We start from the raw sequence: 17,709 nt of genomic DNA, 5'->3' as shown, positions 1-17,709 counted from the left end.
GGTTTAGAAAATAATTATTAAAGGGCAGTGTTTGCATGTTTCTTCATTAACATTCCTCCTTTTTCTTTTTATTTCCTCTTCACATTCTGGTAGGAAGCATACTCTGTGGCCAGGCAGTTTAATTTAATTCCACCAGTGTGTGAGCAGGCTGAATATCATTTCTTCCAGAGGGAGAAGGTGGAAACTCAGCTGCCAGAGCTGTACCATAAAATCGGTACATGTGTAATAGTTTTCTCCTGTCAAGCTTTTGTTGAATATATTTAGAGCTATGATAGATTTTGTACACTGATGCTCAGTGGTTATTGTTCTATGTCAGGTGTGGGTGTGGTCTCTTGGTCCCCTTTAGCCTGTGGAATCATCACTGGAAAGTATGAGAATGGCGTCCCAGAATCCTCAAGGGCCTCAATGAAGGTACAGGTTGAATTGATCTGAACATGTCTAGTACTATATCTTCCAACTTTCACTCATATCCAGCTAGTAACACAGTATAGCATAATTTGGTTCAAGTTATGTTTTGACCTGAATTTGAGATTTAACTCCTGTGCTTCCACTTGTACTGTTTCTCTAGCCATACCAGTGGTTGAGGGAGAAAATTATGAGCGAGGATGGGAGAAAACAACAAGCCAAGCTAAAGGAACTGGCTCATATTGCAGAGAAACTTGGCTGTACTTTGCCACAACTAGCCATAGGTGAGGGACAGATAACCACTATATGACCTTCAACAATCCATTTACTTGAAAGTGAACAAAGAAAATGGTGTCCCTCAGTAAATTCAGTCTTTCTCTACATACTGTCTGGTGCCTTGATGAAACTGTAAATACTTCTATTGCTCATCTTTAGCCTGGTGCTTAAGGAACGAGGGGGTGAGCTCAGTGCTGCTGGGATCCTCCAATCCAAGCCAGCTAACAGAGAATCTGGGAGCCATTCAGGTATCAATTCCTAATGCTGAACATTTTAATTATGTGGGGTAATCAGACAGCACTGATCCTGTTCTCTTTCTTTCTTTTGAATGCCACAGGTAATTCCAAAGTTGACAGCAGGCATTGCCTCAGAAGTTGATCATATACTGGGAAATCGCCCTCATAGTAAAAGGGACTACCACCATTAGTATGGACCCCCCTTGAGTGAACTATGCTCCAAAAGCTTATCAAAGCTCACTTTTCACAGCCATGGCACTATAAATGCGTGCCCAACTTTGCTTGTGTGTGCGTATGACTGTGTGACTGCGTACAGTGTTCTGCTTGGCTCCTTGTCTGTATGAAGATCAACCAGTACTCATTCTAAGGTGAGATACTTGACAAAGCATGCATGCTACAGCTATAGCCAGCCACCGGACTAAGTATGAAAAACAAATAGGGGGTCCAGCAAGATTATATCTGGAGTTAAAGTCTCTTTAGCTCCAACAGACTGCGCAGAATCTGCTGAACCACAAATTCAAAGAAATAAAAGGTTAGAGAAATAAATAAATTTTGCTCAAAATACATCTGTAAATATAGATGTTGATGCATAAACATTTAGTCACATTGCTGCAAAAAGCATCACATAGCCTTTGCTCTTGGCAGTGCAGTACGTACACATCAAAAAGATGATCTATATGAAATTGTACCAAATGTTCCAGAAATATAACTTACTAGATGTTTGTGGTGTGACCAAAGATCTGTGATGATGTATTTAATTGGACATGGTGTCAGCAGACTGCATCATATGCTAACGCTCCCCATTGCAGCTGGAGGTTACCCGTCAACATGATCAAGTGTTTTGAAAATGGGTGAACTGAAATTCTGCTCACAGTGTTGTTGCTTATACCAAGACAGCTGACTTAAGCAAAAATATGTTTGAAAAAATCTGTACTGACTGTTAAATATTTTGCTTATTAAGCAGCTATGTCATGATTAGCCTTTCCTCTGTGTTCATATATATATATATATATATATATATATATATATATATATATATATATTTTCCTTTTTGCATAATTTTCACATGCAAAATTATTGCATAGTGTACTCTCCTAATGTGCCCCTTGAACTTCTTTTAATTGGACTGAGCCACATTTTCTGTCAGTGATGATAATGTGTGATTCATTGAATTTCAGCCTATGTTGTGACTAAAACATTTGTTAAGTCGAGGTTGATGGGGTGGTCCTCCCAAGGGGGAGCTTGTGGATTTAACAAACAAGACCATGTAGCTCATTAAATGACTTAGTGAAAAGATAAAATCATAAGGATCCCTGTGGTCATTGCACATAGAACACAAAGAAATGTTACCCAACTTTTACCAGATGCTAGTTTTATTTAATTTGATTATCTTTACGTTTGTTCACACATGTAATATTTTGGTGTTCATCATCTGTACATACAAATCAAAAGCTTATAATTCTCATGTGATATGTTTTAAAGATTTACAGCAATTTTTTATTAATGTTATGGATGCCTTTTATTTTTTTAACCCTGTAAAACAAATAGAATAAAAAAAGATTAGAGCATAGCTAAGGCAGACGTATTGTTTACTGAGTCAAACTGTAAACCCAGTACAAGTCTGTGACTTTTACAACATTTTGCCATAGTTATTGCTGTTTGCTGTGGGGGCTCGTCTGTGTTTTGCTGTTTTATAATAAAATGATGCGTGGGTTACTTGTTTGACTTGTTCACACACTTTTAACACACTTTCTAGTTTGTTTTATTTTGTTAGTTTTATTGGATTTTATTTGGCCGTTCTTGTGACACTGTTCCCATGGAAACAAAGTCGGGCATTTCCGGGGAATTATCCAATGACATTTTCTTGTTCGGAAGCGTAATATTTGATTGGCTACAGGAAACTTCCTTGAATCCTCTTCTCTAGCCCGCGGTTTACAAAAAACTACAAAAACTACTGGACACAGAGAACAATCACTTTTATCCAAAATTGACCTGTTGCGAGGTTATTGAAAAATGCGTTAACCTTACCGTAACGTCGACGTTAGCAATTGTCGCGGCAAACATTTCGGCTGTAAAGAGTGTGGCAACGTTTGGTTTGGTGTATCGTTAACGTTAGTGGTAGCTAGTCAGGTACTCGTTAGCGCAGCAGGGTTGTTAGCGCTAACTTGTCCGCTAGCGTCAGCTGAAACCACTGTGTCTATTGTTTGGCCTAAGAGTGAGGAAATAATAAGACGCATACCTCCTTTGTACGTCTTGAGGTGAGTGTTGTGTTGCATTTAATCATCGAAACGGACAAAGTACCTGAGCAGTTTGAATGTTATCAATAATGTTAACACATGACCTTTGATAGCTGAAACTGCTTTGGTTAGCTAACCTGTTTAACTACTTTATACTGTTGGTACATTACTACAGTCCTCTTATATCATCTAACGTTATATAGAATATTTATTTGTTATTTCCAGTTGGATAACCGACAACGATGTCGCTGCCGAGTGAGGCTCATTATGGATGGAGCCAAAGCATCACATGTAAAGCTGACACTATTTGTGTGGTACGCGACCTCTCTTCTGCTCTTTTGGAAGATGACTTTGACCTGAATAAGACATACCCATGTGCTCAGAGACCGCTATACAAGAAAAGCCTTTTGTCATTGCGACGTCGTTATTCTCCTACTTCCTTGAAAAGTAAGTATGACGTACAGTTTAACATAAGCCAGAGGTCAAGCCAATCTTTTGTTTGTGTTTGGGAGTACAGTTGAATTCGTTAATCCGTAACGATTAATGGTCTTTTCTCCTTTTAGTAATCTGCATTAATGTGCATTTTCTGTTTCCTTTTTGCAGCTCTAAGATGATTGATGGGTGGGTTTCAATATATGTCCCAATTTTTGGTTGCAGGTCAAGGTTTGGATGTTTGCACTTCAGCTGTAGCAGAAAAGCACCAAATCTCTGTCTTACATCCCCGCTCCCAAGTTTCTGCCGTGTCCCTGCCCCACCCACCCACTATGTCAGAAACACAGGAAAGCCTGTTCAGTCAGCTAATCTCTGGAAAGTTTGGCCTACCGAGTTCTCCCGCTGCACTCAGCCCAAGCAAAGTTATTCTTACTGTAGACCACAAAACCAGAGAGGTACTGTATATAAAGTTAGTTGTGAGTGGAAGGAGTGAGTTGCAGTGGTCAAAAAATAAGGCAACTTGAATCTGAGTTATTTTTTGTTTTTTCAGATTTTGTCAGCAAATGAACAAGCATGCAAATTGTTTGAGTACACTACTAACGAGCTGATTGGAAGAAAGATTTGCTCTTTCTTGAAGAAAACCAGTCAAGTTCTCGAAGAAGCATTGGCAGAAGATTTTCCTCTAGTGGATGGAACGGTTGCGGCTCTGTCTGGAAAAGTGGTATAAAATATACTGACTAAAAAAACATTAAAGTGAAAATAACCATTCATTGACTTTTTTAATTTGTTCAAATTGCTTTTCAGGCAATTGTTTGCAATTTTCTACATCATCATTGAATGTGTCTTGTATGAGTGGATTTTGTATTTTTAATGTACTACTTTTTCTCTAGGTGGATGTTGTGACACTATCTGGAGAGCTGCCAATGTCAGTTTTTACTCACAGACAGTCACAAAATGAAAACCACTGGCTTTTCATGATGGAAAACGTGGAAAGGCTATCAGCTTCTGTATCCTTTTCACAAGATGTATGTATGTCATTAGCAAACTTACTAGTGGTTTTTGTTTTTTTTTTCTCAGTGTTTGAGATTTTTTTTTGGCTTTCTTGTGGGGAAAAAAACAAAAAACATAATTTAACAATATTACTCTTAAAATATATGCTGCTGGGTAAAACATTTCCATATTGTAACCCATTAGAACAATGGTTACTTACACTTTTTCATTTTTTAGGGCAGTATAGTAACCTGTGACTTGGCATTTGCCCATCTGCATGGATACCACCATCCCAATGAGTTAAAAGGCGTGTCTGTTAAGGAGCTAATCCCCTCTTTACAAATCCCCCTCCACAGTCATGCATTGCCCAAGGTAAGCACACTTCATAATCAAAACTGTCCCCCTCAGCTAAGGAAAGCTTCCTTTCTTAAGCTTTGCTTTCAGGTTTCTGTTTACTAGTGTGCTTCTTAAACATACAGAGAAGAAAATATATTCCACCTCAGGTATTTCTGTAATTCTGCCATTTTTGCATTTCTGTCTTTCTGTCAGATGCTCAGGGTTCAAAGAGTGTGTGGTAAAAGCAGAAAAGGTGCAGCAATCCCACTGTGTATCAAACTTCAGGGGGCAGTGCTATGTGGAAAACCCCAGCACCAAAACAATGGAACTGGCTGCACATGCCCATCAGATAGTGTTGAAAGATCAGATTCACTGGACAAGCATCTGTGCTTCCCTCTCATTTCCTCTGTGCCCAAGATAGAAGCATCACGCTCAGAACAGAGCGCACTACCTCATGGGAAAGAGCAGTCCTACCGTAAGTTTAGTTTGATGTTAAGACTAAACTGGAACCTTTAGCTAGGTCACAGTGGGATTAACGCACCTAATGTTATTTAGAGAAAACTGGTGCGTAATCCACCATGTTATGCTGTTATCCTGCCCAAACTCAGTAACAATATATGCTTTTCCCTAAACAGCAGAATTGTTGTTAAATAGATTTGCATACAGATTAATATTGATCATATATGGGACTAGATATAATAGTTTAGCAACTGTTTCAATTTCCTGTTTCATGAAATGTTTCATTATGCAAAAAAAAAAACAATGTAATCAAGAAAGAGTTACTTACCAAATATATAATAAAAATAGACTTGCTGTAAATCAATCATGCATCTTCAACTTCTGTCTGTCCAAGTGGACAGCTGTGCCCTCTCTCCAGGCCCTGTACTGGAGTACTCTGGAACAGTTTGGATGTTTGCTCCTGTGAGCAGTCTCCTCCTGCTCCACCCTGATGGTTCAATCTTTAGCATCCACAACCACCTGGCCCTCAGTCTGTTTGGCTACAGCATGGATGAGCTGCTGGGAAAGGTTAGCCAAGATGACCAGCTGAACATGACTGTTTGCAATGAAGTCCATGCCAACTCTCACTTCTGTCACTGCTGCTTTGTCACCAACAGAGTGTCACTTTCCTAATGCCTGGTTTCTATGGATGGATGTCTGACTCAGACAGAAAAATCAGCCCATTCCCTGATTCCAAAGTAGAGACTGGTAAAAGTACAGCCTCTTCTAAAATCTCAGGAAAATCTGGTGAGTGTCAGTATATATTTGTTCCTGGCTATAATTCTGTTTTGTCTCAGTGCAATGTGTGATTTTCTGTATTTGTGTTTTGTTTTTGTTTGTTTTTTCCCCTTCTTTGTCTGAATCCTAGACCCAACTTCACTGGTGGCAGGAGATATGGCCATGGTACATCAGGCCGTCATGGGTAGAACGTCAACAGGGAGAGGCAGGATCTTTACTGGAACCAGCACCAAGCTGGAGAAACAGGGCAGCGCTCTATCAACCCTTTCCCCTCCTGCAGTCACATCAACACGTGTGGTTATGTAAGTAGGAGTCTCTCCATGCTTGTTGTTAAATGACACTCAAATGTTTAGTGCTAAATAACTCTGTGACCTCATATTCCAAAAGAATAATAAAGTCTCAATTGTGACAATGTTTTTAACTTGGGCCAGTAGACATTAAAATAAATGGTAAACAAAATTTGTACTAGTTGTATTTTCTCAAATAATGAACAAAAGCTACTGTGGCCACATCCAGGCAATTATGAGCAGCAGACTGCATTTATATTTAATCTACTTCATAAGTCTGCAAACAGCAATTCTGTAGCCAAGCCCAATATCCTCTCCATGTCTCTTTTCCCATTCATATCTAGACCAGATCTGTAGAGAAATATTACTGTGGCTTTGTAATAATTTTTGTAATATCCTACAGTGCTAACACCTGCATTTCCATGAATGATACATAAAGTTTCTGTTACTCTGTGCATTCCTAATGTACAGCGATGTACCTTTGTTACAGAATATTATAGAACTACACTAGCATTTCGTAAGTCTAAAGCTTTCATAAGAGCCATACATGTACAGTGTAGTAGCCTTTAGACAAGACCAGTGTCAGCTTTAAAAATGCTCCTTGGCTTAGAGTTATTCATATTATTGTATATTTTATTTAATTTATTGATTTGTAGAAACAGTACTTTGGCACCAACTTTAACAAATAGGACCCTCACAGTCCCACTAATAAAGTGTCAGAGTAACTGCTTATATCAATTTATTCAGTATTATATCATTATTCTATGATTTTTCTTTTTTTATCCTGATTGGCTTCACAAAACTTGGATTAAATCCAGCCATTCTCTCCTCAGGGCCGATGACACTACAGAGCTGATGAATGAAGCAGCCCAGGTTGCTTCCTGCAGTAGCCACCTAGACAGTGCCGATACCACTGAGGCACTCCTCAAGACATTTACTTGGGTTGAACCTCCAGATGAAGACATCTGCTGCACAGTTGTCATTGAACCCCCACATCATGACCAAGATAAGCAGCTCAACAATGGGGTTCAGAAAAATCCTCCACCTGACATCAAGGTTATTCCAGGTACTATGTGGCTATAGTGCTGTTGCATTGGTATTCTCATTACATTAATTTTAAAGCTGTTGATATTGGCCAATATTTCAATATGTACAATGAGTGTAAATAGGAAAATGAAACTGCTTGAAGTATTTTTCTATGGTGTTGACTTTTCTTCTTTCATAGTCACTCCCACTCAGAACGGACAGCCTGTTGGTAGGATGGGTGGCACCTCCCCTGATTTCAGCAGAGAGCACCCTTCATGTGTCTCTGTCCTCCAAGACTCCAGTTTTGAGGTCATCTCACTGGAAAGCAGGTGAGAAGTTCTTTATATAAGAGACATGTCATGTACAACATTTTAGCACCAAATGCAAATTTGCATGTAATTATCACACCACTTGATATGTAATTAGGACAGCACATCTCTATTAGATAACTAAGGTTTTAAAAAAAAAAAAAAAAACCTACAAATTCCATAACATTCATTTGGACTGAATAACTTTACATTTGCAGCATTGGCAGGCAAATAGCCACTGAAATATATTTTCACTAATGTGTGGATAACGCAGTCCTAATTGCCAATATTTAAGACAGATAAACTGCAAATGTTTTTTTTTTTATACCTTCTTTTGCTAAAATGTTTTGTTTTTGATCTGGACGGAATTGCTGATCTAGTTCCATGGGTGGTTGTACTTGTTTCAGATCATCTTCTGGCTTCTGTGAAAAGTTTGCGGGTCATGGAGGTTCGGATCCTGGCCAGGCAGAGGACTCTCATTCAGCACACAGAGTGGACTCAGCCAGCTGCTTCCTGGACCTCAACAGCAATGGTGAGTTGGTGACCCGTGCCCTGGCTGACTTAGATCTCAGCGGTAATATGGAGCTGCTCAGTTGCGGAGGATACAATACCAAACAACTTGCAGACGCAGCCTGCGATGCAGCCAAGCTTCTGCAGACACCTGCCCCATGTGTGATGGACACTAACCAGGAAGCAGGACCTGTTAACACTGGCGATGTAGCTGTGAAGGCTAGAAATGACTCGGGTGACGAGCAAGCAGAAAAGGCCCAGGGTGAGCTGGATCACTGGGCAGCTCTCTCTTCAATTCATAAAGGAAAGAGCCAGGAGTTCTGCGTGCAAATGAATGGTGGGATTCAGTCACTGACAGACGTTCCTGCCACATCTACTCCTAAGAAACAGAAGGTGAATGGGAAAACCCTGTCTGGTGACACAACACAGATATTGGAGGGGCGATTTGAAGGAAGCGCGTACCACAGAGATGGGACAAGAGTAGGTTGGTACAAAAAAACTGTTATTCTGTTTATGCCTTATAATCCTACAGAAAGCCCCACATAAAACAATTAGCCTTTAACCAGTTTGTATTTTTCTGTCTAGACTTACTGTGTGATGTGTGTAGGACCAACCTCCCCAATGGGAGCTCTATGTTTTGTGTGTGGATGAGTAGGCCTGGCCAGCAGGGGACACTGTTGCAAACAGATCGGTCACTGCACAATGAGTCAGGAGCCAGTTTAGGCGAGGTCAGTTGGTATTAAAGATCTTACATTCTTGGTAGTTTGGTGCCTTTTATGTTTCTTTATATGAACAGGAATGGGTGTTCTGCTTTTAACTCATCCATTATTTCTCCTTTAGAGGATTGGTGAGGCTGGTCATGGGGAGGCATTATACTCCTCCATGGACCTGGAGCACTCTCGAGCCTGTGATGGGCAGTTTGAAGAAGACTACCAGCCACTTAAAGCTGTGGGAAAAGGAGCCTTTGGTTTTGTCTGGAAGGCAGTAAGGCGCTGTGATGGAGAAGAAGTAAGAAGACGTTTTATTAATGGAAAAAAATACTATTTCTTTATATAGACCAAAGCATTAGTGACCACTCACAAACCAACAAATAAGTTTATTATCTTGGTGTACACTCATTTAAGGTGTAAAAACCTGGGAGATCTACAAAGGTCTTAACATCACAGAAAGACAAGTGGGCCACTGTATGTTCAAAAATGACAGGGTGTGCCCCTGTTGGTCATGTTTTGCCTCATTACTGTACTGTAATGCATGTAACTGTTCCTATGTAGAGACATTTAAATTTCTTGTTTTTTGGGTGTAAAAAAAACAGGATTTTCCAAGTTTATGATGATATGACTTTTCCAGTGATTTATCAAAATTTGCAGGTGATAGTGAAGTTCATTAGCAAGGCCAGGATAGTGAGTGACTGCTGGGTAGATGACCCCATGTTGGGAAGAGTCAGTCAGGAGATTGCCATACTGACACGGGTTCAGCATCACAACATTGTCAAGGTAACTGGTTCTGTGTCATAAAAACAATGAAGCCATTAGGTTTCAGAAACATCTGTCAGTAATATTAAATTCCTCTATTCTGCGTTCGTGTGTGCCATTAGGTACTGGAGGTGTTTGAAAATGGGAGCTACTTCCAAATGGTGATGGAGAAGCATGGAGATGGTTTGGACCTGTTTGAATTCATAGACATGCAGCCAAGGCTGGATGAGCCCCTGGCCAGCTACATTTTCAGACAGGTGTGCATATGATGAAGAAAACATATGACTGGTGAACAGTGACTCTGAAATGTGGTTTTCATTTGATTTTTTGTTTTTTTTTTTTTGTTTTTTTTTTGCAGCTGGTGGCAGCTGTTTTCTATCTAAGGAGTAAGAACATCCTTCACAGAGACATAAAAGATGAGAATATCATTATTGACAAGTGTTTCCACATTCGGCTGATAGACTTCGGATCTGCTTCCATGATGGCTCCCGGGAAGCTCTTTTACAATTTCTGTGGCACACTGGAATACTGCTCCCCAGAGGTGCTTCAGGGAAACCCGTGAGTATGCAGTACTTGTAAATAACAAGTGCTGTTCGTTCCTTATGTGGTACTTTTGATATAAGTCTGTTTTACTGACAGGTTCGATGTAAATACCTGTCTTTGTGTTTAAACTGCTTACTCAAAGCATTTAACTGATAGCACCAAAGATAGGTCAGAGCAGTTTTCCTGTCCTGTATGACTTTTATGGCCTATTTAACATTTATGATGCACCATTAAACACTATAGCTCCAAGCATATTCAGTCATAAAGTTAGAAGAGCCATATGCAAACATAGATGAATCAACTGCTGCCATGTTTTTATATTGTCAACTATAAGCTTTTTGTGTCCTTGTTAATTGTTTCTCTAGCTATGAGGGTCCAGAGCTGGAGATGTGGTCTCTGGGTGTTTTGCTTTACACTCTGTTATTCAGTGAGAACCCCTTTTGTGATGTTGGGGAGATCCTGGAGGCAAAACTCAAACCTCCATTTCCCCTCTCTTCTGGTATGGAAAAAAAAAATCACATTATCACTGGCTGCTGCAGAAAAAGTCCAAAATCATGTTTTGCAAATCAGTGCTGAAATTTTTCCATGTGCTCACTCAGAGCTGAATAGTGTGGTATGTGGGCTGCTGCACCCTGATCCTGCTCAAAGGATGACTCTGGACCAGCTGCTGCTGCAGTCCTGGATCAGTCAGCCCATTTCCCTTGCAGAATACAGCTGGAATGAGGTGGTTCCTTCAACTCAGAGCTACTGTGAGTATTCTTTACAAGACTGACTACGCCCAGCCATTTTCCTAACTCACTTTAGCAAACTGATCGATGGTTAGCATGATCTTTCATCTAAATGCTTTCAACTTTGTCTGCATTTCCTGAATTTCAGAAGTTGTTCACACTGATTGAATGACAGAGCAGTGTATGCATTCAGGTCTCTCCTCTCCACAGGCTCACCACAGCATCAAGAGTCCAGTCCTCAAGTTAACGTTAGGCAAGGATTGTTCGCTTACCAGGGTGATGAAACACTTCCAGACGATGATGATGATGATGATGAGGATGAGAGGATGTCAATGGTGGCCATGCAGACTGAGCTGCAGAAGTACCTCCATGAGGATTAAAGACTAGCTTTAAGTCTAATCATTGGACTGGCATTTGGTCTGCAGCAGTGCAAGAGGACAATGAAGTACAAAATAAGAAAAGGCATAGCTTGTTTTAGTCCAACATGATCAAACACTGTCTATACAAATTCATCTTTGCCTTTATGAAATTTACGGTGCTCTCAAGCTAATGAACACCACTGTCGTGGTTAACATGTGCTTGTTGACATACTTGTAATTGCTGAGGGTAACAGAGGAAGACAAGAGCATCATGATACAACAGAAGTTTTTTCATTTTTATTTATTTAATTTATTTGTTAGATATGGGGAAATTAATAATCAAAGTGATTAACAGGGTTCCCAGCTTTGCTACCAAAACTCAGAACCTGGTGTTTGCTTCAGAGAAGCTGCACAGAGAACTCTGGTAAGCCGATGGGATTCTTTAGCCATCTTTTTTTTTTCTTCTTTTGTAAATGTCTATTTTATGTTTTTATTCCAAAATGTTTTAATTAAAAATTGTAAGTATGTTTACAATATTTATCTATTTATTTTTCTAGAATAAATATTATGCTACAAGTTAGTTGGTCCTTTTGAAAGTCGGGGAATTGCCTAGAATTAACTAGAATTACAGGTTGCTTTTCATTCTTGTGAAAATATAATAAAATTACATAACTTAATAAACCACTTCATAAATAATGTTCCTGTTTGGCCTGAGTGAATTGTTTTTGACAAGTTGGGATGAATTTCGTTCATGAAGTGAAGAAAGGCATTCAGTCAAAAGCTACAAACTCTGAAGGTATATCAGTAAAGTCGAAGACTAATGTCCTTTACAAACTGATTGGTAATTTTCTTTATTTTTTTTTTATTTGATAATTACATATATAGAGCCTGAGTAACAATGTTGGGAAGTAGCGGGCTAGATGCACCCCTTAGTCTGCGGAACTTGAAAAGGTATTTCACCACAAATCATGAATCCATCCATTGATTCCTGTACTTTGAAAACATTTATTATTGTACCCAAGTAGGAAAACTGGAGCAGCCAGTAAAGCAAAGTACATTTCTTAGCTCTAAAGTCATGCAATGTACCCCTTAGAAAGCATCGGCTATTACAACAGTAAATTCAGCTGACTGAAATAGTAATCGTATGAAAACACGACTCTATTATTGCACAAATAGTGTCTAAACAAAAACTGCTGAAATACAGATTTCTTATTTTGCTGTGCGCATTGCGCTTTTTCAGGAAAGCGGAACCTTTTTACCCACATTGAATGACGGAAATATATGTGCGACGGACAAGCATGGGTTCCCGTGTTGCTGTGTGTCAGGTGAATGTTGCTTCAGATATAACTATTTTAATATTTTTTGGAATGAACCTAATTGCCAGTGTAAAATATTTATCTTAACGAACGGCGCAGTGGTAGAAAACACAGCTTTTTACCCACATTGCATTAGCATATCTTCTGCTAACGTCACTTTAACGGGGACATAACTGCTCTCTGTGTGTTTTCTGTCCTGCAGGTCCTTCGGTGGACCGTGAGAAACGGTGCATATTCTGTCTTCAGCCCTCTTCAGTTTGGGACATGTCGCTTCCAGCCTCTATGGATCGGCTGCAGATTGTTCTGTCCCTCCACCACCCAGAGTCCTCTGCCATCAGCACAACACAACAACGCACTCCGACCTACAGCTGGGATGCCAGACTCAGCACTGTCCCTGCCGTCTTTGGTTGACATGGGATTCACAGACGCCCAGGCAGAGCAGATACATGAGGCTGTGTGCAAAGTCAGAGGAGGCAGCGCTACCAAACATGCTCTGTCAACCCTCACAGCTCTGTTTGGCTTGGGCTTCAATCCTTCCAGTGTGCTGAAGATGCTGCAGAAGTGTCCTGAACTTTATACTGTCAGGGAATCACAGCTTCAGCAGTGCATAAACTACCTGCGGAAACTAGGTTTAGTGGAAGGTAGGCTAATGGTGTTTGTGCAGCTTGTCACATCACCATCAAAACATATTTTTATATGGAAGCTGTTCATGCCCCAGAATACATAATATGTTCCTATATGTTATTGACAGTAGCACATAGAAAACATATCAAATGTTTAAACTCAGAAAATAAAAAAATGTTTTGGGATTGGGGTTGTCTAATCTTTCCTGATGTCTCCCTGCAGGCAGTCTCCAGAGAACGTTGGCCCATTATCCACAGATTCTCACTGTGCCCGTGAAGACAATAAAACATGTGGTGCTGCTCCTCAGAGAGAAATGTCTGTTTACAGTCCAGCAAGTTGCAGACATCTTCAGAGATAGTCCGGCCATAGTACTGGAAGATCTGAGCCAGACGGAGTACAAGTTTCAGGTCAGCGCTTACAGCATTCAAGAGAGAAAAAGAAACGTTTGGCATTAGCAGCTTAATGGGAATTGAGTGTTTTACAGGCATATTTTAATGACACATAGTGAAATAATTAGCACAAAGTTAATTAGTCTGGTCATTCTTTTGTAGATTTATAAAATGTATCTAATAAAACAATCCAATAATTTTTATACATTTTTAAACATATGAAACATGCCAAACATATGAAATAAGCAATAATTAACTTTAAATATCAACAGAATAGTTGAAAATTGTAATAATAACGAGTTGTGGAGATTAATTTCAACACAACTGAATTCAACCAGGCAGGTTGCAGATATTGGGATAAAGTGAAGTTCTCACAGTAGACCGATGCTGTTTTACTGACTTCCTCAAACCATGATGCAAATATGACAGTCAGAGGCCACAGGTGTCATAAAAGTTTTCCAGTTTGAGCACCATAGAGAAAGAATTGCACATGTTGTTATGGGACACCCTGTGAGTGGGTTGCAGTATTGTTGGAGATCATTTGGTTACAAATAATTTGAAGGGTGCCATATTGCTAAATATAATATCTGGCTAGTTAGCTCTTACACTTTTGTCTAAGTATTACTATATTGCTATGAATGTATAACAGCTTTTGTTGGAACTAATTATTTGAGCTTATCTTTTAGTGTTTGCAAACAGGTAATTATTTTTCATTTCTAACAGAATGTTCTAACCCATCTCTTCACAGTACGTCTACTTCAGAATGGGTATAAAACAGGCAGAGATGGTGAAGACCCGGTTATTCCGTTTCACTCTGGACGAAGTTCGCTGTCGACACTGTTTTCTGGAGCGCAGGGGTCTGTACCAAACCCCAGACAAGAGGGGGCAGACATCCATTATCAACCCCAAACTGGACAGCATCCTTAAGATCGACCTGGACACCTACCTCTCAGAGATTGCCAATGCGTCAGCAGAGGAATATGATGTATTCCAGAGACTGATGGCAAGAGAATGTCAGGAACAGGACCAACAGTATGACAGCATTGAAGCTGATAGCGAGGATGACAATGACGACGATGAGGATGAGGATGAGGAGTCTGGAGGGAAAAGTGGATACAGGAAACGGGCAAAGAAATGACAGGGGGTGTAGAATTGAGAGAACTGGAAATACTTTAAAGAGGAAATTAAGTGATAAAAGAAAATGACATCTGATGGTATAGAAATCAATAAAATGTTTTCCTTATAACTGTTGAAGTCACCAATGCTAGAGAATATTATCTTAAACACACATGGAATCATGTGAATAATTTTGTGCTTAGTATTACGTGGCATTTTCTCCTTTGAAGGTGCCTATTATGTTTATTGTGTGGCCTCACAGAGATATGAGAGGCAGTGACATCGGTGTGAGGCTGAGGTAACACATGAGGACTTCATATGAATGACTCACAACTATGTTCTTTCAGCTTCCAAAAAGTGTTTTTTCTTAACTGACCCCATAAGTAATTTAAGAGGCCTAATCAGTCTAATTTAGGTGTTTTTTTAATGTAAATTCAAACAAAACCAGACTCAAAATCATCTTGGGTGGAAAATCCTGAAAAAGCATCAGCACGAGGAGCAGGTAAAAGGATGAAAAGCTCCACCCCGTAACTACGTGATTGCCAAGTGCTGTAGCTTTCTCTCTCCCTATATTATCTCTCTGAGTCAACAATGAGCACATCAGATAAGGCCAGGGGGTGAAAGAAACACCCATTGATTTATATAAGCATTAAGCCTAATGGACATGCAACACAGAGAGGTTATTCTTTTTTTGCACAGCAGGTAAGAAAACTCACCTTTGCTCAATCAATAATTTGTTAATAGATGTGTGCAACATTTAAACACAGGTGGATTTTCTATGTTTGAAGTGGTTGAAATCATTGGGGAGGGAGGTAATGGAATTACTACATATTGCATCTATTAAAGCCTGTTTTTCTGTCTGATTTATGAAATACATTTATTAAAATTCCTAAAAAATAGTTTTGATTGTTACTGTTTCTTTTAAACATGTTAAACATGTAGCCAGGTGAATTATACACGTCAGCTCTTCCTCATTTGGATTTGTTTTTATGTGCTGTATACCATTGAAGAGGCCATATCTGTCGCTATTTATGTTTCACTATTGGGAAGACAACGGCTGCTCATTTGACTGAATTTATGATCTGAGCTATAAATTGCTGTAAGAGAACAAAAGTCGTATTTATATGTGTTACAATCAGGATGGAGCTGGCTAAAGCAGTGTTTGAAAAAATTCAAAATAGTCTCCTTTTTTTTGTGTGGATTTAAATATTTGCAGTTCGAATATGGTCTTCTCTGATACATTATATTAATATATGATGTTTACATCCACAGGAAGTTCACAGAGAAAGTAGCCAACACGTAAAATACAGCTGAGAGTTTCCAGCTCACCTCCGTAAGTCAAGACAGTATGACGTCAACAGCACTGATTTCAAACCTCACACAGGACTGGGTTGAGAGCCTGCAGAGGTGGCAACTTGATTTGTTTGTTATCCCCACCACAGCCATCACTCTGGCCACATTACTAACCAACCCTGTTCTCCTGACATGCATCTTTATGTCCCATGCCTTGCGTCAGGAGACACGTTACCTGCTGGTGGCCAACACCCTGACAGCAGATATTCTCTTTGTCGTTCTGAACCTGGTCACAGTGATTTGTAACACCGTGAGAGCTCAGATACCCTGGCTGCTCTGTGAGATGGTCACAGTCGTCACTGTCACCACCTACTGCTGTGCCATCCTCACCATCACCCTCATGGTGGTCGATACCTACGCTGCAGTGCGCTGGCCACTTCGTTACCATGACATTCTTCCACCTGTTCGCACCTACTGCATCCTGGTAGGGGTGTGGGTGCTGGCAGCCATATACCCTTTAATTCTGATGACAATGGTGGAGGTAAAGGAAGAAACCCCCCATAAAACGGTGCCCATCTGTCTGGTCGTCATCTCCCTCGGTTTTCTTCAAGTCCAGAACATGGTGGGAATCCACATCTACTTCTTCGTAGCAGCACTCATCTGTGCTGTACTCATTTTTTACTGCTACGTTCGGTTGTACATGGTAACAAGAACCCAGGGCATCTGGCAGATGCGCTTCTCCAGGGCCCGGGTCACACTGCTGGCTCATGGGACACTGCTCCTGCTCTACTTTGCCCCCGGTTTCATTTTTATCCTGGAGCTCTGCCTGTTCCGGAGGGAAGATGTAAGTCAAGACGTCCGCGTGTGGATCAACACAGTAAATATGTGTGTTTTCATGTTGCTGCCCAGAGCATTTGCTCCTTTCCTGTATGGGCTCAGGTACAGGGAGATCTCTGATACTCTAATGCAGTTTCTGCATCGGCACAGAAGACTCAACCCAGGTACAGTGTCATAGAGGACGCATCAGAACTTCACACTCTTTGAATTATTCCGGCTATTTTCCTATGATGAACTATCACATGTTTTATAAGTAGCCCTTCAACAAACAAATATGTAACTGCACTAGCCAGGGTTTTAGAAATACTGAGGTAATGAGTCCAAATTCCCCCAGTGCATCCCCACAGCATGAAGAATATTTTATACTGAATAGCCACCAAAGAGTTTTTTTAAATCACATTCTTTTTTTTTTAAAAGTGTTATATTTGTAAATGCTTTTTAAAAACATCCGACACTGCCACGATTGTAGGTATAGTTCATTTATATAAGCAAGGGAATATAGCTATATATTCAGTCTGTATGTTTATATGTTTAATGCGCTTCAACCATATTTATACTGACACCAGAAGATACATAAAAGAAAATGAAATAAAATTGTTTCTAATGAACAAAGAAAATTGTGGTTCTTCCATCAGACGTGCAGATCCACTATTTCTCACTATGTGGTGAATCTGAATACAAATAAAATCTAAATCATGGTATTAAAACTCTTGCAATGGTTCTGTTACTTGTCTACTTCAGTGTAAAACTATA

The 17,709-nt window shown here is 39.9% G+C and overlaps 4 protein-coding genes across 7 annotated transcripts in view; all 4 read left to right on the top strand.

Moving 5' to 3' along the window:
- The window catches only part of kcnab1b (potassium voltage-gated channel subfamily A regulatory beta subunit 1b), a 32,762-nt gene extending 30,913 nt beyond the window's left edge, over positions 1-1,849 (top strand). For 2 of the 3 annotated variants that reach the window (XM_026313310.1, XM_026313312.1), the window contains 5 exons: positions 94-214; positions 317-411; positions 569-689; positions 841-929; positions 1,019-1,849. In XM_026313310.1, coding sequence (XP_026169095.1) covers positions 94-214; positions 317-411; positions 569-689; positions 841-929; positions 1,019-1,108 — 516 coding nt within the window. In that variant the 3' untranslated portion in view covers positions 1,109-1,849. The remainder of the gene's footprint in view (positions 1-93; positions 215-316; positions 412-568; positions 690-840; positions 930-1,018) is intronic. The other variant, XM_026313311.1, reaches the window with a different exon arrangement.
- Positions 1,850-2,840: 991 nt separating this feature from the next.
- pask (PAS domain containing serine/threonine kinase) lies at positions 2,841-12,009 on the top strand. 2 transcript variants are annotated; one of them, XM_026314646.1, is made up of 21 exons: positions 2,841-3,175; positions 3,380-3,601; positions 3,812-4,041; positions 4,137-4,307; positions 4,477-4,611; positions 4,814-4,948; positions 5,126-5,387; positions 5,790-5,938; positions 6,028-6,157; positions 6,279-6,450; positions 7,269-7,501; positions 7,661-7,790; positions 8,177-8,763; positions 8,865-9,007; positions 9,120-9,287; positions 9,647-9,772; positions 9,874-10,008; positions 10,110-10,309; positions 10,660-10,793; positions 10,894-11,043; positions 11,233-12,009. In XM_026314646.1, exons 2-21 carry the CDS (start codon positions 3,397-3,399, stop codon positions 11,400-11,402), a joined length of 3,765 nt encoding a protein of 1,254 aa, XP_026170431.1. In that variant the 5' UTR covers positions 2,841-3,175; positions 3,380-3,396; the 3' UTR covers positions 11,403-12,009. The 2 variants fall into 2 exon arrangements, with proteins under 2 accessions (XP_026170431.1, XP_026170430.1); XM_026314645.1 differs by having other exon boundaries at positions 5,766-5,938.
- A 308-nt stretch (positions 12,010-12,317) lies between these two features.
- Positions 12,318-15,725, top strand: mterf4 (mitochondrial transcription termination factor 4). The gene is made up of 5 exons (XM_026313533.1): positions 12,318-12,332; positions 12,622-12,706; positions 12,900-13,338; positions 13,544-13,728; positions 14,459-15,725. Exons 2-5 carry the CDS (start codon positions 12,650-12,652, stop codon positions 14,846-14,848), a joined length of 1,071 nt encoding a protein of 356 aa, XP_026169318.1. The 5' UTR covers positions 12,318-12,332; positions 12,622-12,649; the 3' UTR covers positions 14,849-15,725.
- Positions 15,726-15,833: 108 nt separating this feature from the next.
- LOC113134742 (probable G-protein coupled receptor 148) lies at positions 15,834-17,134 on the top strand. Its single transcript, XM_026314244.1, has one exon. It carries the CDS (start codon positions 16,175-16,177, stop codon positions 17,132-17,134), a length of 960 nt encoding a protein of 319 aa, XP_026170029.1. The 5' UTR covers positions 15,834-16,174.
- Positions 17,135-17,709: the final 575 nt, after the last annotated feature.

This window comes from Mastacembelus armatus, chromosome 17 (assembly GCF_900324485.2).
Source record: "Mastacembelus armatus chromosome 17, fMasArm1.2, whole genome shotgun sequence".
Taxonomy (NCBI): Eukaryota; Metazoa; Chordata; class Actinopteri; order Synbranchiformes; family Mastacembelidae; genus Mastacembelus; species Mastacembelus armatus.
Note: the sequence above shows the minus strand (reverse complement) of the source record. Positions and strands in the feature narration are given on the sequence as shown.

Excerpts from the sequence above, each read along its gene's own strand:
- pask (XM_026314645.1), top strand. The coding sequence starts at position 3,397 with ATGTCGCTGCCGAGTGAGGCTCATTATGGATGGAGCCAAAGCATCACA. Across the intron at positions 6,451-7,268 it reads ACATCAACACGTGTGGTTAT|GGCCGATGACACTACAGAGC; the intron begins GTAAGTAGGAGT and ends TTCTCTCCTCAG. Across the intron at positions 10,794-10,893 it reads TCCATTTCCCCTCTCTTCTG|AGCTGAATAGTGTGGTATGT; the intron begins GTATGGAAAAAA and ends GTGCTCACTCAG.
- mterf4 (XM_026313533.1), top strand. The coding sequence starts at position 12,650 with ATGACGGAAATATATGTGCGACGGACAAGCATGGGTTCCCGTGTTGCT. Across the intron at positions 13,339-13,543 it reads GAAACTAGGTTTAGTGGAAG|GCAGTCTCCAGAGAACGTTG; the intron begins GTAGGCTAATGG and ends GTCTCCCTGCAG. Across the intron at positions 13,729-14,458 it reads AGACGGAGTACAAGTTTCAG|TACGTCTACTTCAGAATGGG; the intron begins GTCAGCGCTTAC and ends ATCTCTTCACAG.
- LOC113134742 (XM_026314244.1), top strand. The coding sequence starts at position 16,175 with ATGACGTCAACAGCACTGATTTCAAACCTCACACAGGACTGGGTTGAG.